The 25,215-nt window shown below is 33.2% G+C and overlaps 1 protein-coding gene across 1 annotated transcript in view; it reads right to left on the bottom strand.

Annotated features, from left to right (window-relative positions):
• TPR (translocated promoter region, nuclear basket protein) overlaps nucleotides 1-25,215 on the bottom strand; it is a 63,837-nt gene that overhangs the window by 11,286 nt on the left and 27,336 nt on the right. The window contains exons 23-45 of the mRNA XM_012647834.1: nucleotides 24,687-24,853; nucleotides 23,422-23,574; nucleotides 22,869-22,985; nucleotides 21,483-21,686; nucleotides 21,192-21,376; nucleotides 20,595-20,742; nucleotides 18,808-18,945; nucleotides 18,579-18,710; nucleotides 17,515-17,645; nucleotides 16,037-16,247; nucleotides 14,987-15,130; nucleotides 14,427-14,625; nucleotides 13,277-13,482; nucleotides 13,005-13,066; nucleotides 12,260-12,468; nucleotides 10,887-11,159; nucleotides 10,047-10,195; nucleotides 9,332-9,415; nucleotides 6,041-6,241; nucleotides 4,679-4,810; nucleotides 4,351-4,441; nucleotides 1,469-1,653; nucleotides 205-273 (exon numbers count right to left, since the gene is read on the bottom strand). Coding sequence (XP_012503288.1) covers nucleotides 205-273; nucleotides 1,469-1,653; nucleotides 4,351-4,441; nucleotides 4,679-4,810; nucleotides 6,041-6,241; nucleotides 9,332-9,415; nucleotides 10,047-10,195; nucleotides 10,887-11,159; nucleotides 12,260-12,468; nucleotides 13,005-13,066; nucleotides 13,277-13,482; nucleotides 14,427-14,625; nucleotides 14,987-15,130; nucleotides 16,037-16,247; nucleotides 17,515-17,645; nucleotides 18,579-18,710; nucleotides 18,808-18,945; nucleotides 20,595-20,742; nucleotides 21,192-21,376; nucleotides 21,483-21,686; nucleotides 22,869-22,985; nucleotides 23,422-23,574; nucleotides 24,687-24,853 — 3,590 coding nt within the window. The remainder of the gene's footprint in view (nucleotides 1-204; nucleotides 274-1,468; nucleotides 1,654-4,350; nucleotides 4,442-4,678; nucleotides 4,811-6,040; nucleotides 6,242-9,331; nucleotides 9,416-10,046; nucleotides 10,196-10,886; nucleotides 11,160-12,259; nucleotides 12,469-13,004; nucleotides 13,067-13,276; nucleotides 13,483-14,426; nucleotides 14,626-14,986; nucleotides 15,131-16,036; nucleotides 16,248-17,514; nucleotides 17,646-18,578; nucleotides 18,711-18,807; nucleotides 18,946-20,594; nucleotides 20,743-21,191; nucleotides 21,377-21,482; nucleotides 21,687-22,868; nucleotides 22,986-23,421; nucleotides 23,575-24,686; nucleotides 24,854-25,215) is intronic.

Raw genomic sequence — 25,215 nt, 5'->3', positions numbered from 1 at the left:
GAATTGCTTCAGCAAATCCATCAGTGCGATGTGGCACCACAAGAGTTGGTGTACTTGGAACTGTTCTGTCTTCATCATCAAAAAAATGCTGCTGCTACAACAGAGAGAGAAAACAGGAGTTAACAGGCAGAATGTCACACATATAGACTGTACAAATATTTGCTGAATAAACAAATCACTTTTATGTGATGAGTAAGTACTTACCATGCCACCTATTCCTGGAGTCAACTGAAGCCCACGTCCTACAGACTGCCTCCGGGTCATCTGAATTCTCTGTGTGTCAAGAAAGAAAGTACATTTGTCTTAAAGAATCAAGCAATGAAACAAACATCAATTATCAACAGACAGCTTATTACGTGGGCAAGAAAATAACTAAAATGTTAGCAGATATGTAATCAATAGGATATTTTCTCAGAAAAAATTGCTACTATTCTTGACCTAAAGGAATCAGCTTTAATCAGTGACAAATTTTTAATTATATACAATATTAGCTAAAAGAAAAATATTTTACCTAACCAGACAAAATATTAAGTAATATTTAAGTTAAAACAAATTTATGACCCTATCTTACTTATATGTAAGTGAATTTAGTTCCTGTCTCCTTAACTGAAAATGTTAGCAACTATGCCTTTGGATCGTAAGGCTTAATTATTCTTTGGAGTTCAAACAGCAGTACTGTCTTCTTATAAATTGCTTCCCAGTTAAGATAATTATAAATTGACAGATTGGGTATATTTTGCAGCATCCATACATGGTCCTTTAAGACTTTGTATTTTCACATAATGAAGTTATTTTCATCAGTGGTATTTTAGCAGAATTTATACTTGAAAGTGTTTTAACACACTATGTTACCGGATAAAACTCAAGCTAGATTAATAGAAGTTTTATACTTTTCCAGCTATTTTTGCAAGCACTTCATTAAGAGATGTCCAACCCTACTACATGCTAAATGTAAAGGGTCATGCATACCTTTGTTAATTTTAAAAGTAGACATGCGTGATTACAAATAAGAGAAAAAATGCACTTCTGTTAAGTAGACTAGAAATCCCTTTTTTAAATAAATGTGCACATTACAGAAACATTCAAATGAAATGGTAGTGAGCTGCTAAAATATACTTTATTTTCATTTAAATCCAAGACAATCTTTTTCTTTTCTGACCTGTAGAAATAGCAACAGAATTTTATTTGCTATAATTATTTCAATTTATATATATGACTATATTATATTCAATTTTAGTAAGTCTTGCTGTTCTAAAGTTCATTCCATTTATGAAAGTAAATTACTGTCATATTTCAAGAAAAAGAAATCAGAGACCAGTTTCAGTTTAGAAAATTTTTTAAAAATATGCCAAAACATTAAAAAGTTCATTTAATTTCTGAAAAAAAGAAGAAAAATATCTAATGGAAAGGGAAAAAAAGCCAAGATTTTCAAAAGTTCATTTTTCAGAATAACTAAGACTTTTCATACCTGAACTGGAGGTCCCAACTCTTGAGGTGGAGCATGAATGGTCAGTCGTGGGGGAAGCGGATGTGGTGGGCGTCTTGGTGACTGAGGTGCTCTAGGGGTCTGTCTTTCAGATGCTGACGATGGCTGCTGTTCTCTAGAGACCTCCTGGGAAAAAGAAGATTCTGCAGCACCTGTATTTCCTTCACCTATAGGAAAAGAGAGGCTTATTTTTGAACTATTAAATTTACTACAAAATAACTTGGACAATCCGTACAAACACAAATCTTATCATTAGGAATGTTCACCTCACTAATATTTTCAGAAGTAAAGTAGTAAGGTGTATTGGGCTTTAGACTCAGAAATAATGGGGTCTGCCCTTATCGGTTGTGTGATCTTGAGCAAGTCCCTTAACCCGGCAGTCCCAACTCCAGGGCTGCGGCCTGGTACCCACCTGTATCACCGCCTGAGCTCCACACCTGCTCCCCCATCCCAGCCCTCCACCCGTGGTCTGTGGAAAAATTATCTTCCATGAAACCAGTCCCTTGGTCAAAAAGGTTGGAGACTGCTGCCTTAACCTGAGTCTATTTTTTGGTTGGTTAATAGAGCAAATGTAACCTATAAGTAAGGTTTTGCTGAAGATTTCAAATAATGAACATAAAGCACCTAGCAACATGTGATAAATATTTAATAAATTTTGTCTTATATTGTTCTTAATAAAGTGGGCAAATTACCTAAAGGTCAGACCACTAGAATATAACAATCAAACAGGGTGAAGAAGATTGAGGAAAAGCTTTACAACTACACTTTTATATCTTGGTTTTCCCAAATTTTGTATTTCAATGGTCCCTCAAATGTCTGTCTTCTATATACAGTATAAAAACAAAAGAAGCTGTCTTTCACTATGAAAAGTTGCATAGGATATCACAGAATATAGTAGTTTAAAAGTCTTAAGGTCTATAATCACATCCTTGCTCTAATACTTAGTAGCTATGTGACCTTGGTTAAGTCACTTGTCTGTGATTCAGATTCTTCACTGGCACCTAAACTTGATTAAGTTTATTGTAAGAATTAAATAGTTCAATACAAGTAAAGAAAAGCAGCCAGTAACCTTTGGCAATGTACCAAATCTATCCACTAAATTTTAGTCAGACCATACACCACTAGGCCTATTTTTGCTTGATTGCAAGGGAAAAAAAAAAGAACAAAAACTCTCAATATCTGGGAAAAATGGCTATGAATATTAGCCCTCAACAGACCTAACTTTTAGTGATAATACCTAATGAGGCAAAATTTTTTCCCTGTTTCCCAACTATGTGATATACACAAAATCTTTATTTATTTTTTTTTTTTGAGACAGAGTCTTGCTCTGTTGCCCGGGCTAGAGTGAGTGCTGTGGCGTCAGCCTAGCTCACAGCAACCTCAAACTCCTGGGCTCAAGGGATCCTCCTGCCTCAGCCTCCCGAGTAGCTGGGACTACAGGCATGTGCCACCGTGCCCGGCTAATTTTTTCTATATATTTTTAGTTGTCCGATTAATTTCTTTCTATTTTTAGGAGAGACGGGGTCTCGCTCTTGCTCAGGCTGGTCTTGAACTCCTGAGCTCAAACGATCGGCCGGCCTCAGCCTCCCAGAGAGCTAGGATTACAGGCGTGAGCCACCGCGCCCGGCCAAAATGTTTCTTAATTTACAAAATGTTTATAAAATATAAATTGTTACCCCAAGTATATCAATTTCTCTCTCCTATCCTCCCTTAAAAAGATTATTCTTTATTACATGGCTTAATATTCATTCATCTATTTTTCTCTTAAAACACTTAAAAGTTGAAAGGGTTGCTTGTCCTTGCTTTATATTCGTTCAAATGAGTATATATTTTGCCCTTTTAAATATTCAGGCCTCCACAGAAACCCAGATACAATGCTTTCTCATTAACCTAAATATATAAGATTTTGCTATATCACTACTAATGATTTTGGCTATTATCTGTAAAACCAGGAATATTATACCAGATGATCGCTAATTCTTTAAGACACATTTTAAAACAATGAGAATAAAATAAAATTATTTTCTATAATTTCCATAATCCTTTAATGCCTACAACTTTTCAGTGGACTTCCAGGACTCTTTCTTTCAAAGATACAACAAAAGGTATACTACACTGATCAAAACATCTTTTTTTCGGATAGGCACGGTGGCTCATGCCTGTAATCCTAGCACTCTGGGAGGCCGAGGCCGGCCGATTGTTTGAGCTCAGAAGTCTCTACTAAAAATAGAAACAAATTGGCCAAACAACTAAAAATAGAAAAAATTAGCCAGGCATGGTGGCACGTGCCTGTAGTCCCAGCTACCTGGGAGGCCGAGGCAGGAGGATCGCTTGAGCCCAGGTTTGAGGTTGCTGTGAGCTAGGCTGACGCCACGGCACTCTAGCCCAGGCAAGAGAGTGAGACTCTGTCTCAAAAAAAAAAAAAAAAAACAAAAAAACCTTTTTTTCATTGGAAAACCAGATCACACTGCAAAGCTCCAATATCCATAAATCTTAAAACATGAAGCTTGATTAGACTGACCTCTTCTGGTTGTGAACTGTTGTTACAAGTCCCTGATTTAATGTTTTCCCTTAATTAGAGCAGCAGCAGCATATGGCATTCAGAATACTTTTGAGATTTCAAAATGTTTTTCTACCAGTGAGGCAGAAAAGATAAATGATGGCACTTAACAGTACAGCAGACTTTATGAGAGCACAGTAGTGACAAAGCTAGAGTAAGAGTCAATCCCTTACTTGTCAATTTACTAAATAAGTTTTATATAGGATAATTAAATACGATTTGAGTTTAGAAAGTATTATTTAGTTTAGAAAATATTACCTAGTTTATAAATATTCAATTAAAAAAAGACTAATATAAATCTCACCACTGTTTTGAGAATCAGCAGCTCTCTGATTACCTTCACCTCCACCCATGCTTTCTTCTGTTTCTGTGCCTGGGTCAGTCCCGTCACCACCCTAAAAACAAAATGTGATGATGTAGGCTCGAGTAAATCAAATAAATATCTTAAAAAAACAAACTGAATAATTAACCAAACCAAACCACAGCAAAAACAAACAACAAACAACCAGTAAAACCCCAAAGGCATAAAAGGTTTTAGTGTACTAATGATATAGGCCACTGTATAGCCCTAGAAAACCGCAAGTTTTCTAAGCAAGCTCTTGAAATGAATGGTAAAAATTCCAGCCAGTTACCTCAGCATCATCAGCTTCATATCCATCATTGCCATCTGCACTCCCAGTTCCTTCATTGCTATCTTCACCCTCGTCTCCCATCCCTGTGTCATCTTCATCATCATCATCGTCTTCTTCATCTTCTTCATAATCCTAGTAGAAATTATGAATAAATAATAATCTAGGATATAGTCCACATGTTCTGGACATCTTGATACTAATGTAGAAATTTAAGTGACTCATCATTGATCAGGAAATAGTTGTCTTGAGCGTTGTATGGAATTAGTTCAGCAGCACCAGTTATTACAACTGTGATGCTTCCTAGAATTAGTAAAGTAGCAATCAATTCTGAATTCTAACTGTTTGCATGGGATCATTCAAAGATTATTGCCCCTAGATGTCAGCAAAGTGCCAAGTGGTCTACTTTAATTCTAAATTTAAATAGGCTGCGCTGAAGAAGAAAATAATGAAATTACACTATACCAGGAGCTTTTAAAATATGTTGCTTTATTAACCAAAAAGTATAAAATGAAAAGCTGTCAATACAGAATTAAACCCCCAAAGAAAATACAGTATTTCAGTTAATATATGCTTCAATGATGGTACCTTCATTGAATACCAGTGAGGTATTGGTATCATCATTGATACTAATGATGGTATCCTTCTGAAATAAACTATGGGGCTCTAAGAGAAAAGAAATCCTTATTTCTTCTTTTATTTCCAGAAACCATAGCATTTACAATTAAATTAGTATAGTCGCTTATCAATAAGACGTAAGATTAAGTTTAACTGAGAACAAATCTTAAATGCTTAGCAATCATTAAAAAACAAAACCAAAATTTTAAAAACTGGGACTTTCTAGCACTAGTTTTATACTCATTTTTATTATAAAATGTTAATTTCTGAACTAATCGGATAAAAGAAAACCAACAAAATCTATTTTTTTAAAATTTTTATTTATTTATTAATTTTTTTGAGATAGAGTCTCACTCTGTTGCCCAGGCCAGAGTGCAGTGGCATCATCATAGCTCACTGCAACCTCAAACTCTTGGGCCCAAGCGATCCTCCTGCCTCAGCCTCTCCTGAGTAGCTGGGACTACAGGTGAGCGCTACCATGCCCAGCTAATTTTTTCTATTTTCAGTAGAGATGAGGTCTCACTCTTGCTCAGGCTGGTCTCAAATTCCTGAGCTCAGGTGATTCCCCTTCCTCAGCCTCCCAGAGTGCTAGGATTTCAGGTGTGAGCCACTGGGCTTGGCCCCAACAAAATCTATTTAAACTGACTAGAAACCAGAATTTACTAGTCGATGCATTAGTTGTCTCAAGGATTTAAAGACTTTCATCTAATAGTTTAGAAACACTGGATGATTTCAAATCAAATTTACCTCATGTTCTCCATCGTTTTCATCATCGTCCTCTTCTTCATCATCACTGTCAATTACAATGACATCATCTCCTTTGCCTTGACCATCTTGGGATGAAGTTGTTGTTTGCTGATCTGACTGAAGTGGTCCAAGATCTATTTGCAGAGATTGAGAGGTTTCTTCACTGTCTTCCATAGGTGTATAATCTCCCTGGGTTACTCCCTTTAAAAATAAAAAGTAAAAAATTGAAAAAAAAAAACAAAACAAAACAAAAACAACAAACACTAAAAAACCAAACCTAAAACGATCAATGAGTTATTATAGGTCAAAGTGAAGACTAAAGAATACTCACAGACTAGTTGTATTTTATTTTTAAAAATATGGTTTCAAAAGCAGAATTTGAAATACATGCTAAAGATGATGAACCTTTGAGTTTCTTTACTGTTTTCCTATAGAAGAATTATAAATCTTATTGGGTAATACATAAGAGAAAAAATATATAAATATATGCATGTTCAAAACTATCGTGTTATGTGGTAAATCTGTGCTGTCCAACAGAAATATAATGTGAGCCACAATGTGTGTCACACGTAATTCTGGATTTTCTAGTAGCCGCTTAAAAAAAGAAAAGAAACAAGTGAAATAAATTTTAATAATATACTTAACCAATATATCCAAAACATTATTTCAACATGTAATCACTACATAAATTATTAATCTGATATTTTACATTTTAAAATTTTTACCAAGTCTTCAAAATCTGATGTGTATGTTACTTTTATCTCAGTTCGGACTAGCCTTATTTCAAGTGGTCAGTAACCAATGTGATTAGTTGACAGTACAGCTGTAGACCAAAGTCAGAAAAAAGGACACACGTGGACCTGCAACATTTTATTAAAAAATTTTCCCCTGAATTAGAAATAAACTGGAAATACATTGAATAAAATAAGCTATTATTATTGTCTTTTTACAAAGAAACCTTTTCTCTCCCCAAAACTCTGATTATCCTAAGCCTTCAAACCACATTAAACATATCAGATATTAAAATAATTCCTGTTCAATCTACTTCCACAATTCTATTTTGTTAGCTACTGAAATAAACTATTATTTTAACTCTATTTCTGACATTTACCATAAAAAGTTAAATGTCTACTTTTTGGCTTAAGCAATCAGTAATATCTACTTTTTTTTTTTTTTTACAAGCCAACAACAATATCTTTTGAACTAAGACATTCATCAAAATTATGTATACGATAATGGAAAAAATGAGTAAGTCATGACATAATTAAAAGTGTGTCTCAAAGTGACATGCTTATTTCAGGAAAACCAAGACTTACAAAGAACATCTGCTTCATTGTCGGAAAATCAGAAAAATGAACTATTACACATGCAGAGGGGTGGAATGAAAGGTCAAATGGTACTTTTGAGTCACAGACAATTTTGCCAATCTCAAGAAAAAGCTTTCCATAGAAGATTTTACTACAATTTAACCAAGTCTGAGAATAAAATAGAAATATACATCTTATTATTTCAAATTGTTTTATGTTCTTCAGAGATAACACTCTCTGAAAAATACATGGAACAGATGTCACTTACAGTACAGGTTGAGCATCCCTTTTTTGAAATGCTTAGGACCAGAAATGTTTTAGATTTTGGAATATTTTCATATATATAACAATATACCTTGGGGGTAAAACCCAAGTCTAAACATGAAATTCATTTACGTTATATATGTTTATACACATAGCCTGAGGATAGTTATATGCAATACTTTAATAGTTTTGTGCATGAAACAAAGTTTTAATGGTGTTCTGACTGCAACCTGTTACATGAGGTCAGTTGTGGAATGAATATTACACATGTGGCTTTCATGTTGGTACTCAAAAAGTTTTGGATTTTAGAGTATTATGCATTTTGGATTTTCAAATTATGGATGTTTAACTTGTATTACACATTCACGTAAGGTTTAGTTTTTTGTTTTTAGTCAAGGAAAGCTAGTAAAATTAACTTACAGACTGAATGTATCTAAGAAACTAAAATTTACTTACAATTTATGGTTACTTAAGATTACCTTGAGATAATTCTTGAATTTTACACAGATAATAAAATGACCCTAAAAGTTTATCCAGAGAGAAAGTATTGTTTCAAGTTTAATAGTTGTAAACTCTACACCCTGGGTATAAATCCTAGCTCCAATGCTGTGTGAACTTAGGTATATTATTTATCTGGGTATCAGTTTCTTCATCTATAAAATGGGGTTGTTTTGAGGATTAAATTAGTTAATAAATACAAATCTCTCTTTTTTTTTTTTTTGAGACAGGGTCTCACTCTGTCACCTGGGCCAGAGTGCAGTGGTGTCATCATAGCTCACAGCAACCCCAAATTCTGGGCTCAAGCGATCCTCCTACCTCAGCCTCCCAAGCAGCTGGGACTACAGGTGTGCCCCCCTATGCCCAGCTGATTTTTCTATTTTTTTGTAGAGAGAGGGTCTCATTCTTGCCCAGGCTGGTCTTGAACTCTTGGCCTCAAGTGATCCTCCCATGTTGGCCTCCCATAGTGAATAAATGTAAATTTCTTAGATCAACACATGGCATATGGTAATGAGTTCTGTGTTAAGTATTAATAGTTAACTATTAATATTATTATAGTTAAATTCTTATCTTGTGGGCCAGAGGGACACAAGAGAAGTAATAGCATTTTGAGTGCCTAATATGTGGACAGGTACTATTTTAGGTACTTCACAATCTTAAAAATTTAATTTTTTTGAAAAGTGAGACAATTGAGAGAAATAATGACATGCTTATAGTCAGAGTTTCTGAGTGGTGGAGCTAGGAATGGAACCTAGTGCTTTGTAACTTCAGTCTATAATCTTTCTGCCAGTAAAGCTGCTCGAGAGGAACCTCAATGAGTTCAGAAAACGAAGTATACAAATGCATTTCCTTTTATGGATTATTTAATTCTGTTAGGGAAACAACAGAGGACCCCAGCAAATGAGGCATTGTGTATTAACTCAAGACTCAACCAGCACTCTTGTCCCTCAACTTAATTGAAATAGTGAATAATCTTCACTCACAACTCTGGAAAATCTGGAAATCTATGCTACATAGAAACAAAAACATTTCTTTAATATAAGTTTAGAAGGTAGTATACTCACGGGAGTAAAATAAGCAGAAATTGCACTAGTGAATTCTAGTAATATTTCATTAAATATGAGAACAAGTTAAAAAAATTCCAGAAAATGTTTTAATTTGTCAAAGTTAATTCCATTCATTAAAAGCAACCATTTGTTACTTTAAGTATATTTTTACTTACTTCTCCTATGGAATCTTGAGAATCCTGGTTGTATACTTGAGTTTCTACCTCTCCATCAGTACTTTCTTCTGCCATAACTTCTTCCTGAATCATAATATGCAAGTGTATTAAACGTTATCAGTGCACTAGATGAAGGGCTATCTGTTCTACTTGTTCTCTCAGTAAAACAAAATTCAAATCTATAATTTTAAAGCTATATAAAATAAATGTCCATTTATTTTTATTTATAAAATATAATCACATTCCTCTTCAGTATATGCAAGATTTGTAAACATTAATACATACATACGAAGTTAATTTAATAGCCTTCATGTTTGATATAAAACCTAATTCATTACAATTTAGCTCTAACAACAACAAAAATAAAGGAATATAATTTTGGTTAATCTTAGACTAAGAAGGCAGATAACAGTTTAAAATATCCATGAGACTTATAAACTTAAAACACTTTGAAATGGAATTCAACTTAGGTGTTTACAATGATTTTTTATTGAAATGGAAACAAATTTGACTAAAGATATGCAAAGAATAATATAAAACATTGTAGGCAATGATACCTGGGTTGTTAGTGGAAACTGTATATAGTAAGTTCAATAAGAGTGTTTTCCAGATAATGCATTTTGGCTCCAAAGGTTACTTTTCATTAGGCTTTAACTGAAAAGAATACCTTAACCCTACTGGTAAAAATAAAAATAAACAAAATAACTTTACATACCTCAGTTCCTACAGGTGTAACACTTTTCAACTTCTTTGGAAGAGGCATTTCCACTGTATCATCAGAGACTTGGTCCGCTGCTTCTATGGTGCTATCCTCTTCCTCTTCACGTGTACGCTTTGGCAAAGAAGAACTTGGGGTAGCTGAAACTTTGAAATTACATAATTTAAATCTTGAAATTAGAGAATAACTCAATTTAAACAAAGATAATTTAGCCAACATGGTCACTTAACCAAAGAAGAACACAGTAAACATTTAATTGTACAGATTATTAGAATACAATCAATTAAGTCCTAGATACATGTCCACCAGCATAATTTGTGGGTAAACAAAGAGGAATTTATGCTCTAAATCAATGTTTTCATGTCAACCTAACCTTTGGTTAATAAAGACCCTAAGTCTTACGATGAATGAGATTATACTGATATATATTAATAATTGCTATTTATAAAGTTTACATAGGGGCCTTCTATAAAACATAGGACTCCTTGGATGGAAAATTTACACTGTATGTAAATCAGTGTATGGTTTTGTCTTAGGTATCTTTTAGTCCTCAGGACCTGCAATTAAGTTATATATAATATGTTTTGGGTTGTTTCATCTTTAAAACAAGTCAAAAAATAACTGGAGGAGAAGAAAGGTCTTAATGACAAAAATAACTGACCTAAAATAGTTGAATATGTTTCAGAAGTAAACATGAAATAATGTTAGGAATGCACTCATGCATTCTAATATCTGGAAGGAATCAAGTATGTACAAAGAATACTCAAGATATATATTATATCCAAGATATCATAAATGCATAGGTCTACTCTAACTTCATTTTAAAATTAATCTTACCAGTGCCAAATACTGCTGTGGAAGTAGAAGGCCGCTCAACTGGTGAACTCTGAACAACCTCTACTATGTTTGGGGATAACTCTTGATTGGCAGGCTCAATCTGGGGATGACTCTGTTGAGTGGGTTGCACAAAAGCTGTAGCTTGTGTTTGTTGCTGAACAGTTAAAATGGGTTGAGAGATAGAGGGCTGGACGTTAGGACTGGTTGAACGAACAGATCCACTTGTGCTTCCAAAAACTGGAACATGTTCCACAGGTCCCTCTGACTGCATAGCTGAAAAATAATTATAATGTTTAATATAAGTCTTCTGTTCTTATCAAAGCTGGAATTATTCTTCCCTATGGTGGTACATGTCACAATTTGCATAGTTTTGCATAATTATTCTCTTACTACTTAACAGACAAAAGCATTGTGGGTAAAGGGAATGTATTATGCATTTTTGTACTACTTATGTGATTGATATGGGAGTATGCAATAAATTATTGGCTGAATTAAATAAACAAATACGTATCTGAAATTTTTGCATCTATTATTTCACTTAAATTATTACCAAATGAAATTAATGAAATTAAGAAGCTCAAGTCAAATTAGAAGTTTTCATTAGGCACTATTTTTTCTAATTGATATCATAACACAAACAGTAAGTTTAATTGGTAATATATTTGGTAATCATTTTGTTGGATATAGTCAAAATAAAATATTCTGTACTTTGATAGCATACACATAAATCAAATTTCTAAATACCTGAATAATTTACTGAATTCTAATACACATCAAGATAAAAATCTAAGAAAATATGCTTGTAGCAAAGTTTTACTGAACACCTATTTTTGGGGTCAAGTAAAGGTATTAAACAATAAAAGTAAGATTCTTGTCCTTGAGGAGCTCAGTCTAGTGGCATCAAATAGCATGTATACAACTGAATAAAATAAAAAGTTGCAATTGCCTTAATGAGTAACAAAGTACCATGGGAAGAAAGTGGAGAAAGCAATGAAAAGGCCAGATAATTTCAGTGAAAAAGTGATGTTGGGCTGAGTCAGTAATTTAGTATGGTTTTTCGAAGTGGATTTTGTATCATCTTTCTCAGTCATTAGAAGTGAAAATTTTAGTCCTAGAAAAACATGCTGTATACTTTCCCACTTCTTTAGCTTAAAAATAAAACAAAGCAGAAAGGAAGAGAGGGGAGGAGGAAATTTGCTGTATTGACAAGTATCCTGGGAGGTATACACTTGAAATATTAAACACCCACCTTTACAATGATATCTGACTTCAGCTTTAGTGGATGCTTCATCTATCCGTGAAGTTATTGTCATCGTCCCATAATAAATCTAAATAAGCAGTCAGTTCAATCAGATCTATTTTATTTTACCAACCTTCTTGTGATTCCACTTGTGTGGTGGGCATCACTGTAGCTGTTGGGGTAGTAGTAGGATTTGTGACGGTTGCGGGTGTAACCATTGGACGGATGCTAGCCCTGGGTGTCGACTTATTCCCAGCCATAGCTGCAGCTGTCACTTTACTTGGAGTAGACACGACAGGAGTTGGCTTGATATTGGCTGTTGGTGGGTCTGATGTGCTGGCACTTGAAAAGGAGAAAATACAAGAATAATGATTCATAAAAAATTATTAGGCAGATTTAAAACAAATATTTTTAGAAAGACAGTGAGCACAGTTCTCTACTTCTTGTTCACAAAATGGTTCAAAACCCTTATTGAAGAGGTTTTGAACTTAAGCATTAAAGACTGCACCACTCCAGAGTGATGCGTTCTGATTATGCAGAATGCATCTAACTACTGAATCGCTGAACCCAAGTCTCAGCCCAGCCTTTATATCTGTCACCGCATGACATCACAGGGAAAATCAGCAGTAGACTAACTTAGAAGCCAATCACAAACTAAAAGAGGAAAGATGTTTTCTCTGTCACAAAGCTCTCCTCGATAAGACTGAAAGTATGCCAAAAAACAAAAGTTGGCAACTACATGATAGAGTTTTGCAGAGACAAACACATGATTTTATAACAGAACATATAGATTTCAGGTTTCTCCCCAAAGATCACTAGAAGTTCCCTGAAACTTAAAAGAAAAATAAATAACAGACTGTAAAGGAACTAAAACTCACATTCCTCTTTCACCAGAAGCCGGAGTTGTTTTCAATGTGATCTGTCTCTGCTGTTCTGGGACCTATAAAGAGAAAACAATTGATTTTTGTGCCTATCCCACATGAGTCCATCAAACAATGCCATCAAAATATCTTCCTATTTTAATTCTTTTTTTATACTTTGAATTCAGCCAAAATTCATTCTGACAAAGGCTCCTGAATCACAAAGCACTTTCAAGTAAAATGTACAAGAAAAAAAATGACTTGTCATTTAAACAGAATTAGCTAATCACCTTATTAGAAGGTTCTTGAGGCTCATCTCTCTGCTCGAGGTGTCTCTCTTGATGCTCCCTGAGTTCTCTTTCCAAGCGACTAATTCGACCTTCATATTGGGACTTAAGAGCAGTCATACGAACATCCAATTCATCTTTCTGTTGATCTAAGGCTCCGTTCCTTTGTTTAAGCTCTTCATTTTCTTTAGTTAGCTGATCTTTTACACCTAAAGAAGTACCCATGCAATGATATTTACATTATAATAAAACATTGAAAAGAACATTTATGTGCTTAATTAGCACACAAAGATCATATCAGATTCCACTACTGTACTTTAACATCTAAATTATACATCTAAATGAGCAAAGTTCTAACATATTCATGCTTAGTATTCTATTATAAAATATACTTATTCCAACATAAAAATGTAACTTTTCCTAACTAAAATCTCAAAAAGCTAAAGAATTCCAGTTAGCAGAATTCTTTTACAGTAACTTTAATATTTTAATGTACCATTCATTACTATGAGTTGCAAAATTTTCATTTCATATAATCCACAGCATATATTTAAAAATAACTCAATAACTTTATGAAATAAGTTGCTGGGACACTGTCTTAGAGATCATTAAAAATAATGCTCATAATAAAACCCAACAGTTTGACATTTTATTTAACTATTCAGCAGACAGGCAGGCAAGGGTGAATAAGGCCGTGAATCTTGCAGCACTGGGCTCCTCATAAATCTGACATGGTGCCCTCCCTAAAAAGCTAGAGGGGCCCTCTGTCCAGTGAGGCACAAAAAAATCGCTGGGCTGGTAAGACACAATGCTGTCCACAGATAGTACCTGGGCGGCACAGTCTGGGCCCAAATGATCTCTGTCACAAGGTAGAATTGTTAGCACACTAAAGCAGAAGGATAGCAGTACCCGTTATCTATTTATTACCAGTTAACGATTAAGAAAAACTTCATAAATATATCGACATTCTCATCACACTTGAAAATTAAAATTGCTCTATGTTTGTGTCTAACTAAATATACCTAATATTTAAAGCACACACCAAAAAAGTCACTTTGTAGTATGTGTACTTTTCTTCTTTCCAATTTAATTTTAAGCCTGTATCACATAACCGAATTTTACTACCAGGTTCAAGCATTAAACAGAGATTTACCAGCTAAGTGTGCAATTTTTGATTTTGCTGCTACAATAGCCTTTCTTGTTTTTTCTTCCTTTTCAGTTATCTGTTGTCGGAGCTGCTCCTCCTGTGTGGTTCTATCTTGAAGATCCTGACGAAGCCTTGAAAGTTCAGATTGAAGCTGAACAGTCTGTTCTTGAAGATTTCTTGCTTCCAACTCTTTTTCAGACAATGTCTTTTAAAGGAAGACAAAGTATTCACCATAGAATTCAATCAAATCAATCCAATCCAATCAATCAATATGATACAATCAAATCAAAACTGCATGTCTGTCATATAAACTTAAAATGTAACATCACTTTGCTTTTTCTTAGATTAAATGGAAGTATAAATATAAAAATGTGGTCAAACCAACTAAGTGGACACTTGAAGATAATTAGATACTGTTTACATACATGGGCCATTCAAAGTAAAAAGAATAAATTTATGCATTCCCACATGATAAGGGAAAGTGTCAGTGGCTAACACATACTTCTTTAGGTATACAATAAGGAAAGAATTAGGGACTACACCTTTTACTGCTCTCACATGCATACCTTTTGCAGATTCTCTACTTGACTCTCAAGTGATTTTGACTTTGTTTCAGCTTGGTTGAGGGTTTCTTTGAGCTCCTGCATTTCCTGGACTGAGACATGCTGTTCCTGATGGTCTCCAGAAGACTGAGCAGAAGTCTCCATGACCTAAGATGACAAACAGTAGTAATACACTTACGTATTTATATTCAGTAACTCAACTTCTGCAACTTTATCTAAGGAAATAATAATAGTTATGCAAGGAAATTTTATCCTTGAGGGTATTGAAAAATGAATTTTCTATAGAACGACTTTACTGTCCAAAAATAGGGAATTAGTTAAGTAAATTATGGTTTTCCATACAACTAGGTACTAAACAGCTAATCAAAATGATGATGCACTGTAGATGAATTTTTGACACAGAAATATATTTTCACAATAATGAGCTTTTCACTTAACTCAAAGTGGAAAAGCAAGACCACAAAAGAACACATGCAAATGATATCATTTCTTTGAGAAAACATATTACGTGTGCAGAAAAGTATACTAATGTGCTAATAGTGATTAACACTGAGGGGTAAGAATTTTGGATTTTTTTCTTTATATATTTTCTAATCCAACGTAGGATAAATATGTAATTAAGTCAACATACAAATTCTTTATCTTTGGGAATTAAAAACAAGATTTAGGTTCAAAATATAATGAAGATTTTTGGATTCTTTTGGATAGGCATTTAACAAACAACTTACTTGAAACTATACAAAGTCTGATTAGTCATTATTTTTTGATATACACAATTTTAATTAGCAATGAGTTATGAGGAGGTAGCTTTAAAAAGAGATAGTATTTGAAATGTGAAAACTGAACTAAAATATCTACCATTTACCAAAATTTATTGAGTTTATACTGCACTTCAGACATACTAAAAGAACCAATCTTAAACCAAATAAAGATATCATACACACTTACACAAGAGTTTAGAATCTAAAAACCAGTAATATTCAAGATTACAAAGAAATAAGATATCTTTAAGATTCACTCTAATTTTTTTCTAAAGAAAAGCTTTCAAAATACCTTATCTTGTTGTGCCTTAAGTTCTTCATATTGAGTCTTGTACCTGCGTCCGATTTTCTTGACTTGAGTAATAGTTTTGACTTTTTCTTGGATATCAATTATTTTGGCATCTAAGTCCTTCTGGATGGTTTCCTTTTCAGTTCTTACTTTATTTAAATCTTCCTTCAGACTCTGAATTAAGTTCTGGTTGTTGGTCAAAGATGCATTTGATCTTTAAAAAATGGAGGAAAGGACAAAGACTAAATATCAAGACTTTTTTCAAATTTTCAAATACTTCAATGTAAGTTTATATTGTGCTATTTTAATAAATTTTTTATTTAAAAATTCTAAAAAAAACTCCACACACACTTCAAAACATATTTAACTTACAAATTTACAGTCTTTTGGAAAGACCTTATTACATAGGCTTATGTGTCTATTTTAGAGGTAAGAGACACTCTAGTGCTACTAGTGGTCGAGTAACATGCACAATTTTACAACGTAATCAAGGGATGGTATCTAGATTTTAATTCAGATTTGCTTGACAGCATACCTACATTCTTTCTACTGTTGTGACTCTTTTTCTGTAACGGGCCAGACAGAGTAAATATGTTAGGCTTTGCAAGCCACATAAAGTCTTTGTCCCATGTTCTTCTTTTGTTATACAGCGCTTTAAAATGTAAAAAATCATGCTTAGCTTATAGGCTGTACAAACACAAGTCATGGGCAAGATCTGGCCTACAGGCTATAGTGTATCAACCCCTATACTGCATTATGAATTGAACTTGAAATCAGATGACCCGAATTAAGAGTATGGGTCTAACAACTAATTCTGTAACCTTAGGTAGTCAAGCTTTTTGAATCTTAGCTTCCTCATCTTTAAGACTAAAAAATAATATCTCTCCTAATTAACATACAAGACTACTGTTATGAACAGAGTATATATGACAAAAATTTATAAGCTGTAAAGCATTCATATAAGTAGGAGACATGACATTGACAAATTATGCTAAAGTTTAAAAAATGTAAAACAGAAACATTAATTTTAATATTTAATTTCTTATCTTTAAAGTGGTAAAACGTCAGTATAAGTACATTTATGGAAATATTTAATTTAAAAACTACTCGTAGAGTTTCACGAATATAAGCTAACCAAAAAAAGAAAAGAAAAACCTACTTATTAAAGTTAAGTTTTGACAGCTGGTTAGCAAATTAACTAGCTTTAGAATTATACTAAGTAGCTTTTTAAAAAACAAAATATAGAGAAATAATTCTCTATAATGAGAATAATATTCTCACATATATTTTATACATGAAGGCATAATATTATATCATCATTTGCTTGACTCCACAGAAAAATAGAGGGAAGCCAGATAAAAGGGCTCTAATGCTTTCCATTCTTTCTAAAACTAGGAAGCACTTGGGGAGTCATATGAAGAGTTGAAATAAACTTCAAGATTTCATGTATTATATAAGATTTAAGGCTTCTTTCCATATACCTTGCAATTTCAGCTTTAAGTCTTCCAATTTCTTCCGTCAACTGTTGAATACGCTTAGTATGAACTTCCTTTTCAGAAAGGAGCTTCCGATATTCTTCTGTATCTGGATCTTTCTGTTGATTTACTAGATGCTAGAAGATCAAAAATGCATATTTGGTCTTTTAGGCTTTATGAAGCAAATGTGCTATAATAAAATAGTAGAATATCTAATTATGTTTATATTAGGTATCCTGCATGTAAAGTGATCAAGCACAGAACTACAAGATACCAAGATCAAACTGCGATTTAGCTTGTTTAGCCAGAATGGAAGAGGGGGAAAAAAAAATCAAATGTTATTAACTGCTCATTATTTTTTCATATTTGTGAATATACAGTTCAGATTATTTATAATGGGGCCAAATAAAGGGAAACAAAGAATCTTAAAAGCTTTCAAGTACCTAATTTCATTAAAGTGATGTTTACAATGAAAAAAATGTGCATAATGTATTACAATTTAAACAGACATGAGCAGTTTCTAGGTGCCAGGTGCTGGGTGAACTTCTTTACATTTATTTAATTTCTATCACATGAAGAGTGGTATTATTTCCTGTGAGAGGTTAAGAACCTCTCACAAGTTACATAACTAGTATGTGCAAGGCAGATTTTCAACCTTCTGGTTGAATACAGAGCTGGAGTTTCTAACCACACTATGCTATATGGTTTCATCTCTCTAAAAAGGTGCCAGAAACAAGTCTTCTTAAAGTGCTTCAATAAACTATATAAATTCCCATGTTCATGTATAAAAGTATCTCAGAGATAAAGACTAAAATTTTGGAATTATGGGAAATAAGTTAACTGCTTTTTAAAAATTAAATGTAACCAAACATTTTTAAAAATTGAGTTTTAAGTTTAACATCTATTGCATATATACATGTAACGTAATAAGACTTTCACTGAGAAAAACAAAATAATTTTCCCTAGTTCTTCAAATATTTTTATCCCTTTACATTTTACCCTATTAGTTAAAATCAACATATATTCCTAGACACGTTTCCATGTCTAGGAATAGGTATAACTGCATTTACCTGGTTACGCGCTTTCCAACGTTTGACATCCTCTTCTAATAACTTCTTCTCTGCCTGTAGCATACCACTTTTCTCACTCAGCTCAGCATTTGCTTCTTGTAAGGGTAAAATATCTAACTCCAGTTTTCTCACCTGAAAATAGTGCCAATATATTTAACTAATGTAAAAATTCATTTATAATATTATTAAAAATAATAATGTCTCCATTTTTGATTACTAATCTACAAACCTTTGCTTGCACCTGCTGTAGATCCTGTTCCAGTCTCTCCTTTTCTTCTCTTAGCATCTTATTGGTTTCCATAACTACATTCATTGTTTCAGTTTTCTTCATCAGTTCTTCATGCTGAGCCATTGTTTTTGCAGTTACCTAAACATTTCAAACACATACAGACACCAACGTTTAGTATTAGTTGAAAGGCTACCTTTTCCTACTAGTTCTAATCCACCCTACAAAACAGAATTTAAATTTCAACTTTTAAAACTGAAATTTTTGAAAGTTTACAATTTTCTGTGATGCACACTAATTGCAAAGAGTTTAAACAAATGCAAAGAATTATAAAAGTAAAAAGACACTACAAATCCCACCAACAAATAACCAGTATTAACATTAGGTAAAAGCATCAATCCGAACCTCTATTTTTCTGTATTATTTTTTTCTTGCTGCACCGAATTTATTAATAGTTCTAAAATAATGTTATTTTAATCCTCAGTTTTTTCCCTCGTGTTCAGAAATCCCTCTTTTCTTCTGTTGTTTCGTCACTTTGTACTGAGCAATTTTACTGAATAGCTATTGAACTGTGAAGAACTTTTTTTCTTCTCACTGGATATAATTATCCATCTTTTGTACATGATGTTACTTTCTTCCCCCACTATTTTCAAAGTTATAGCATATTTTGTGGTTGCCATGCTACACTGCTCATACTTGGACAGCTATTATATTATTTTTGATATAATGTGTATTACTTCCTGATTCTTTTCCTCCTATATCTAAGAGTTGGTTTTTCCCTCTGAACCTGTTCATGGGCTGTGCATTTTTTAGTATTTGCTTTTCTACAGCCCAAGGGAACAACAGAGGGAGCAGAAAAGACTGAGACATTATGCCATCTTTGTTAGAAACCCTAACTCTGCCCTTCTTTCCTTCAAGCGTTAACTCTATTGAATGGGAGGGTCTGTTATTATTTCCATGGTGATAAATTTGAATTTGGATTGTTTTCTCAACAGGATGAAATTCTGAAACTTTTAACTTCTGCTGAAAACATAAATCCCATAAATCTAATTATTACTTTCCCCTGTTCAATGGTTTCTCCCTTGCTGTCATTTTGACTACTTACTAGTTAAAAGAAGGTAAATATTTTAAGGTCTTAATTTCCTTCCTTTTAGATGTGGGGGTATATTACTGTATCTCCTCAGAATGAGGTAACTCAACAATAAGCTTTTGGGTGCTGGTATGGGGTAGTCGAGTCAAGCTTGCGCTATAAAAATCCATTTCATTACAGCACCTTCTTTTTCTTTCTTTGTTAGTTTTGACTACTTTCTGCTCCTTTGCTGAGAAAGATACATTTGGTAGCAGTTTTATTCTACCATTTTATTCTAGAATGACTATCCAGATGTATACACAATGACAACTATAATAAATTGAGACAGCTGGAATTTATTAAGTACATATTACAAAGCAGACATGGTTCTAGATTCTTCATGTGCACAAACTCACTGAATCCTCATTATTATTATCCAAATGTTACAGGTGAGGAGACTAAGAGCAGGGAAGTTAAACAATGTACCCAAGACCACACAGATAACGGCATGAAGCTAGAATTTGAAACCAGGCATTTGGTTACAGAGCCTTCACACTTAACCGCTATACTATATTGTACTTAACAATCATTTAATGAATTTGCAAGTCTAGGAAGAATGTTTATTTCAAAGTAAATTTTATGCTATGTTAATTAGTAGAAATATAAACGAATTGTTCTCTTTTGATTTAACAATTGCTTTCTTAAAGCTTAGTATACATACCTGGACTTTCTCCCTTTCAGCATTTAGACTATCCTGCAGTTCTTGCAACTCTCTTTCTAGAAGTTCAACCCTTTGTCGATAACGTAGACTCTCCACCTGAGCCACCTCAAACCTAGTTTCAGCAATTTCTTTTTCTCGTCGTATAAATCTACAAGAATATATATGTTAAAATTTTATTTGAATTAAAAAAGCCAACATTTCAAAACTTGAGTAATTTTTAAGATGACAAAAATTACTCACTTTATTATTTTCACATGTTTTCGTTAATAATAAATGATGAGAGATGCATTTTTATTTTTTGTTAAAGACATTGGCTGTAAAAATGTGTATCTTTAAATTAACCTGAAAGGCATATAGTTTTTCAAGAGGAGCCTGCTCATATTCTTACTATCAGAATCAACTCTAAAGTCATTTATTTAATATTGCTACCTGTTAAAAGTGACCAGTTTGGTGGTTGTGGTTTGTTGGCCAATAAAAGACAGAATGAGCTTTATATCAAAAATGTATATAATTCCCTTCTCTAATATATGCATTTATAATTTCATTTTATAGTTGTTATGACACAGAAATGAAGAATGAAAAACATATTTGATTTACCTGAGAATTTCTAAAATTTGTTCTTGAGATTTTCCCTCTTCACTGAGAGATACATTCAATGGACCTTGTACACCTTCTTTTATAGAGGCAACTACCTTGTCACTTAGTTTTTCAATTTGATCATGAAGTAATCTGTTTTGTTTCTCTAGATCTTCACAGCGCGAAACACACTTAGAAACTTCATCCTATAAGCCAAGAGGTCTATCATAATAGCAGATCTTTCCAATACACATTTAAAAAAAAAAACTCTTTCAATTCCCCGGAACGTTCTGTTATGATGTACAATAGTACCTTTAACATTCTCTCTCTTTCCTCCCAAGATGCTTTACACTCCAACAACTGTGATTCTGCTTTCTGGGTTGTTTCTTCCAAATGCTGACGGATCGATACCATTTTTGAAACCTGTTCCTTGGCAGCTTGTAGAGCTTCAACATCAGCAGCATGTAGCATCAATTCTCTCTCATACTTATTCTGAGCTTCCACAGCTATTTTAGCCTGTAAGAAATTATTCCCACATTGACACCAAAAAAATCTGTAACGCTAATCAGTACTTTTGGAAAAGACACACACTGCATTTTTAAAAATAAAGTGGCAACAATCTAAATGTAGCAAACAGGAGAATTAAAAGTTAATGCTATACCTACTTAAAGAACTTTTAACAATGAAACTTAGAAGACTAAGTAGCAATTTGGAATAAACTTTATGAAATAAAAAGCTAAAAATAACTAAGCTATGTGAAATAGATACACACACAAACTTCTATTTTTTCTTTTTTTATTTCTCTGTCACAGGTAGCCTATGAAACACACACAGAAATTTAAAAATAAAGGGAAATGAAAATCATTTATTTGCATATTGAGTTATAGATAAATTTAATTTGAATTTCCAATGGTATGCTGTTTGGCCATAAGCCAAAGATAATTCATTTTTATCAACTTTACTTATGAAGCCTCTTTACCTTGTATTCCATTTTTAAAGTAATATTGACGTATATATATTACATATACATAAGCAATAAAGAATAGTAACCAATGAATAGCTATTAACATACCACCCAACTTAAAAATGAGGACATTACCAATAACCTTACATGTATACCTTTCCCATCCCACCATTTTACTAACTCCCACTCCCCTCAATTATATTTTATCACTTCTTAAAATAATTATAAAAAGGTTTGTCACATGCAGATGCATGTACATATATACACTTAAAATAATAAGAAGCTGTTTTTTATAATTCTATAAAAAGAGGTGTATAGAAATCTGTGCAAGCTCAGCAATGCATTAAAAATGTTATCAAGAGGTCCTTGTTTGTTGAGGGAACATACCTCTAACCATTTTGTTTGTAATGCAATTTTACAACAAGATCTACTGAAAGACCAAAACAGTAAAAGAATGTCCACAAATGAAAGCACGTATACGTTTTAGCCTCCTAATGCTGTTTTTCCATTTTTTCCCCATTTGTCAAGATTGCTTTGTTAACGAATATTGTACTATTTACTTTCAGCCTTCATCTATACTCTTCAATTTATCTTAGCCCAGGTTCCAAAGAGTGGAAATAATCTTGCATTTTTATAAGATCTACTTGTCCCCCAAACACATAAATATACTCCAAGAACCATTCTCCAGGATCAAAGCTGATTTCTTAATAACTGGCTATGAACACAACACTTACTTGTTCCTGACAGTCACGTCTGGCTTGCTGTTCATTACTTAGAGCTGTGCTTGCTCTCTGAAGAGCTTCTTGTACTTCATTCTGAACACTGGAAAGTGTTTTCTTCAACTCAGATAACTAAGGAGGAAGATGATTAAACCAGAGTTAACCACAAACTTACTTAGAAAATACTGTGTTGTATTACTGCATTGACAGACAGATTTTTAAAGATACAGTTAGCCCAAAGGACTGCTGCTAAATTTAAAATAGTTATAAGCTGATATAATCTACTGTACAGTTATACAACTCTATATCCACTCCCTAACATTTGCAAAAGTCAAATCTCAGACATAGGCTTCTAAAAAGCAGCACTAATACCTACTTCTGTAAAGTAGTCTAAAACTTTCAAAAGGAAATGTATACAGATATACAGGGTAAAACACAAAGCTAAAATTGTTGCCTGCATGTTCAATAAATTCTGTTGAAATGATCTCAATGGTAACTAATGAGCTAGATAAAAGAATTCAAATCCTTACAAGAAAAAAAGATTAATATGGTTAATAACCTAATATACCTGTTGTTCCATGCTCTCTATGGCCTTTCGCTTATCATCCTGAAGTTCTTGTTTTTCCTTCTCTACTTCCATCAACTTCTTTTCCAACTGTGTCTGAAACTCAGCTGACTCTTTTAAACGAACTTCAATATTCTTACGCACTTCTTCTGTCACCTTCGCCATATTAAAAAAAGTAGGATACAAAAATTATACATTTAAAATTATACAATTACTTTCTCCAAATCTAAACTAAATTCGGTAAGTACTAAAATTAATGTTTGCCTTATATTAGAAAAAGAATCCATGAAATGTGACTAGAAGATACAAAAACAAGCAAAAACATCATGCAAGTCTATAAGCATAATTTACCTTTCAGCTTGACTATTGGCCATTTTTCTCTTTTGAAGGGAAATTTCCATTCTCTTACTTTTCCCTCAATCCTCATATCCTCTTGCCAAATCTGCCTACTCTACCACTGAAAGGTATGTTTCTCACATGTTTTCATTGCTTTCCACTGATGCCAATCACAAAAGGAGCTTTTAAAACCATGGCCCTAGACTACTGCTATAGCCTCCAAATGAATCCTCCAATCTATCAAATTAATTTTCTAAGCAAAAAAAAAAAAAAAAAAAAAAAAAAACAGTTCTCCTTGTCATGGTCCCCTCCCCTCTAGCCCGGGCAACACAGTGAGACTCTGTCTCGAAGAAAAAAAAAAAAAAAAAAAATTCTGGTTATGACATGTGAAAAAAAATCAATGGCTTTTAATAAACCTACAGAATATAATTTAACATTACATTAAAAACGTTTCACATTTGGTTCTCAATGCCTATTGTAATGGCATCCCTCACTATTTCACTTTACAAACTCAGTACAATAGCCAAATTATAAACTGTTATCATCTGATTCCTTTCTACCTTGGCTGAGAATTCCTACTACACGGACTATCTTTCTACTATACCTGGCTATCTAGACAATACCTTCATTCAAGGCTCTGCCACAAGTATCATCTCTCTTGTGAAGCCAGGCATTTCCAGGAGACAAATAACTTTCTCTACTTCTCATTTTCCTCAACATTTGATCTGTACCTTTCCTATAGCAATTACATCTTCCCTTGCTTTATGAATTTTGTGTTTTTCATTTATTTGGCTTATTAGACTCAGGCACTTTTAGAAGGTAATGGTGATAATGTCAGTCCAATTCATACCACAGTGCCTTATACATAGCAGGCTCATAATTTACAAAAAGGTTAATAAACGTGTTCAAATTGAATTCAGAATTGTACATACCTGTTTTTCCTTGTTCAGGGATTCTTCTAAACTAGTAACCATTGCTCGATACTGTTCTACATTACTAGTACTTGTTTTGAGTCTTTCTTTCAAGTCATTCACCTGCTCTTCTGTTTGCCTTAGCTGACTCAGAAGTTCATCCACATCTTCTTTGTCTGTAGGCTGACCTAGAAGATATAATAGCTCTATTAAAATTAACATTTTAATGGTATTATAGATCACGGTTATCAAAGAGTTTGTGAAATTACGATTAAGGCTCAAATACAGAAGTACTTAACTATCTGGAAAGTATATTTCATATTTCAATCCATGTTGAATACTAAAATAAAACTAACAGGTATTTTGTCGTGTTACTTCTTCAAAAAGTTCAAATATTTGACATCAGCTATCACAAAAATTAAAAAAGATATTTGGACCAATTTTTGTTATCTAAAATGCATAAAAAAGGCAAAATTTTAAGTTGAAAAGAATGCACATGGTATCAATGAGGACTATTGGATAATTATACATATATCTATATATACACACA

This window comes from Propithecus coquereli, unplaced genomic scaffold, assembly GCF_000956105.1.
Source record: "Propithecus coquereli isolate 6110/MARCELLA unplaced genomic scaffold, Pcoq_1.0 Scaffold270, whole genome shotgun sequence".
Classification (NCBI taxonomy): Eukaryota; Metazoa; Chordata; class Mammalia; order Primates; family Indriidae; genus Propithecus; species Propithecus coquereli.
This window is presented reverse-complemented; position numbering and strand designations above follow the sequence as displayed.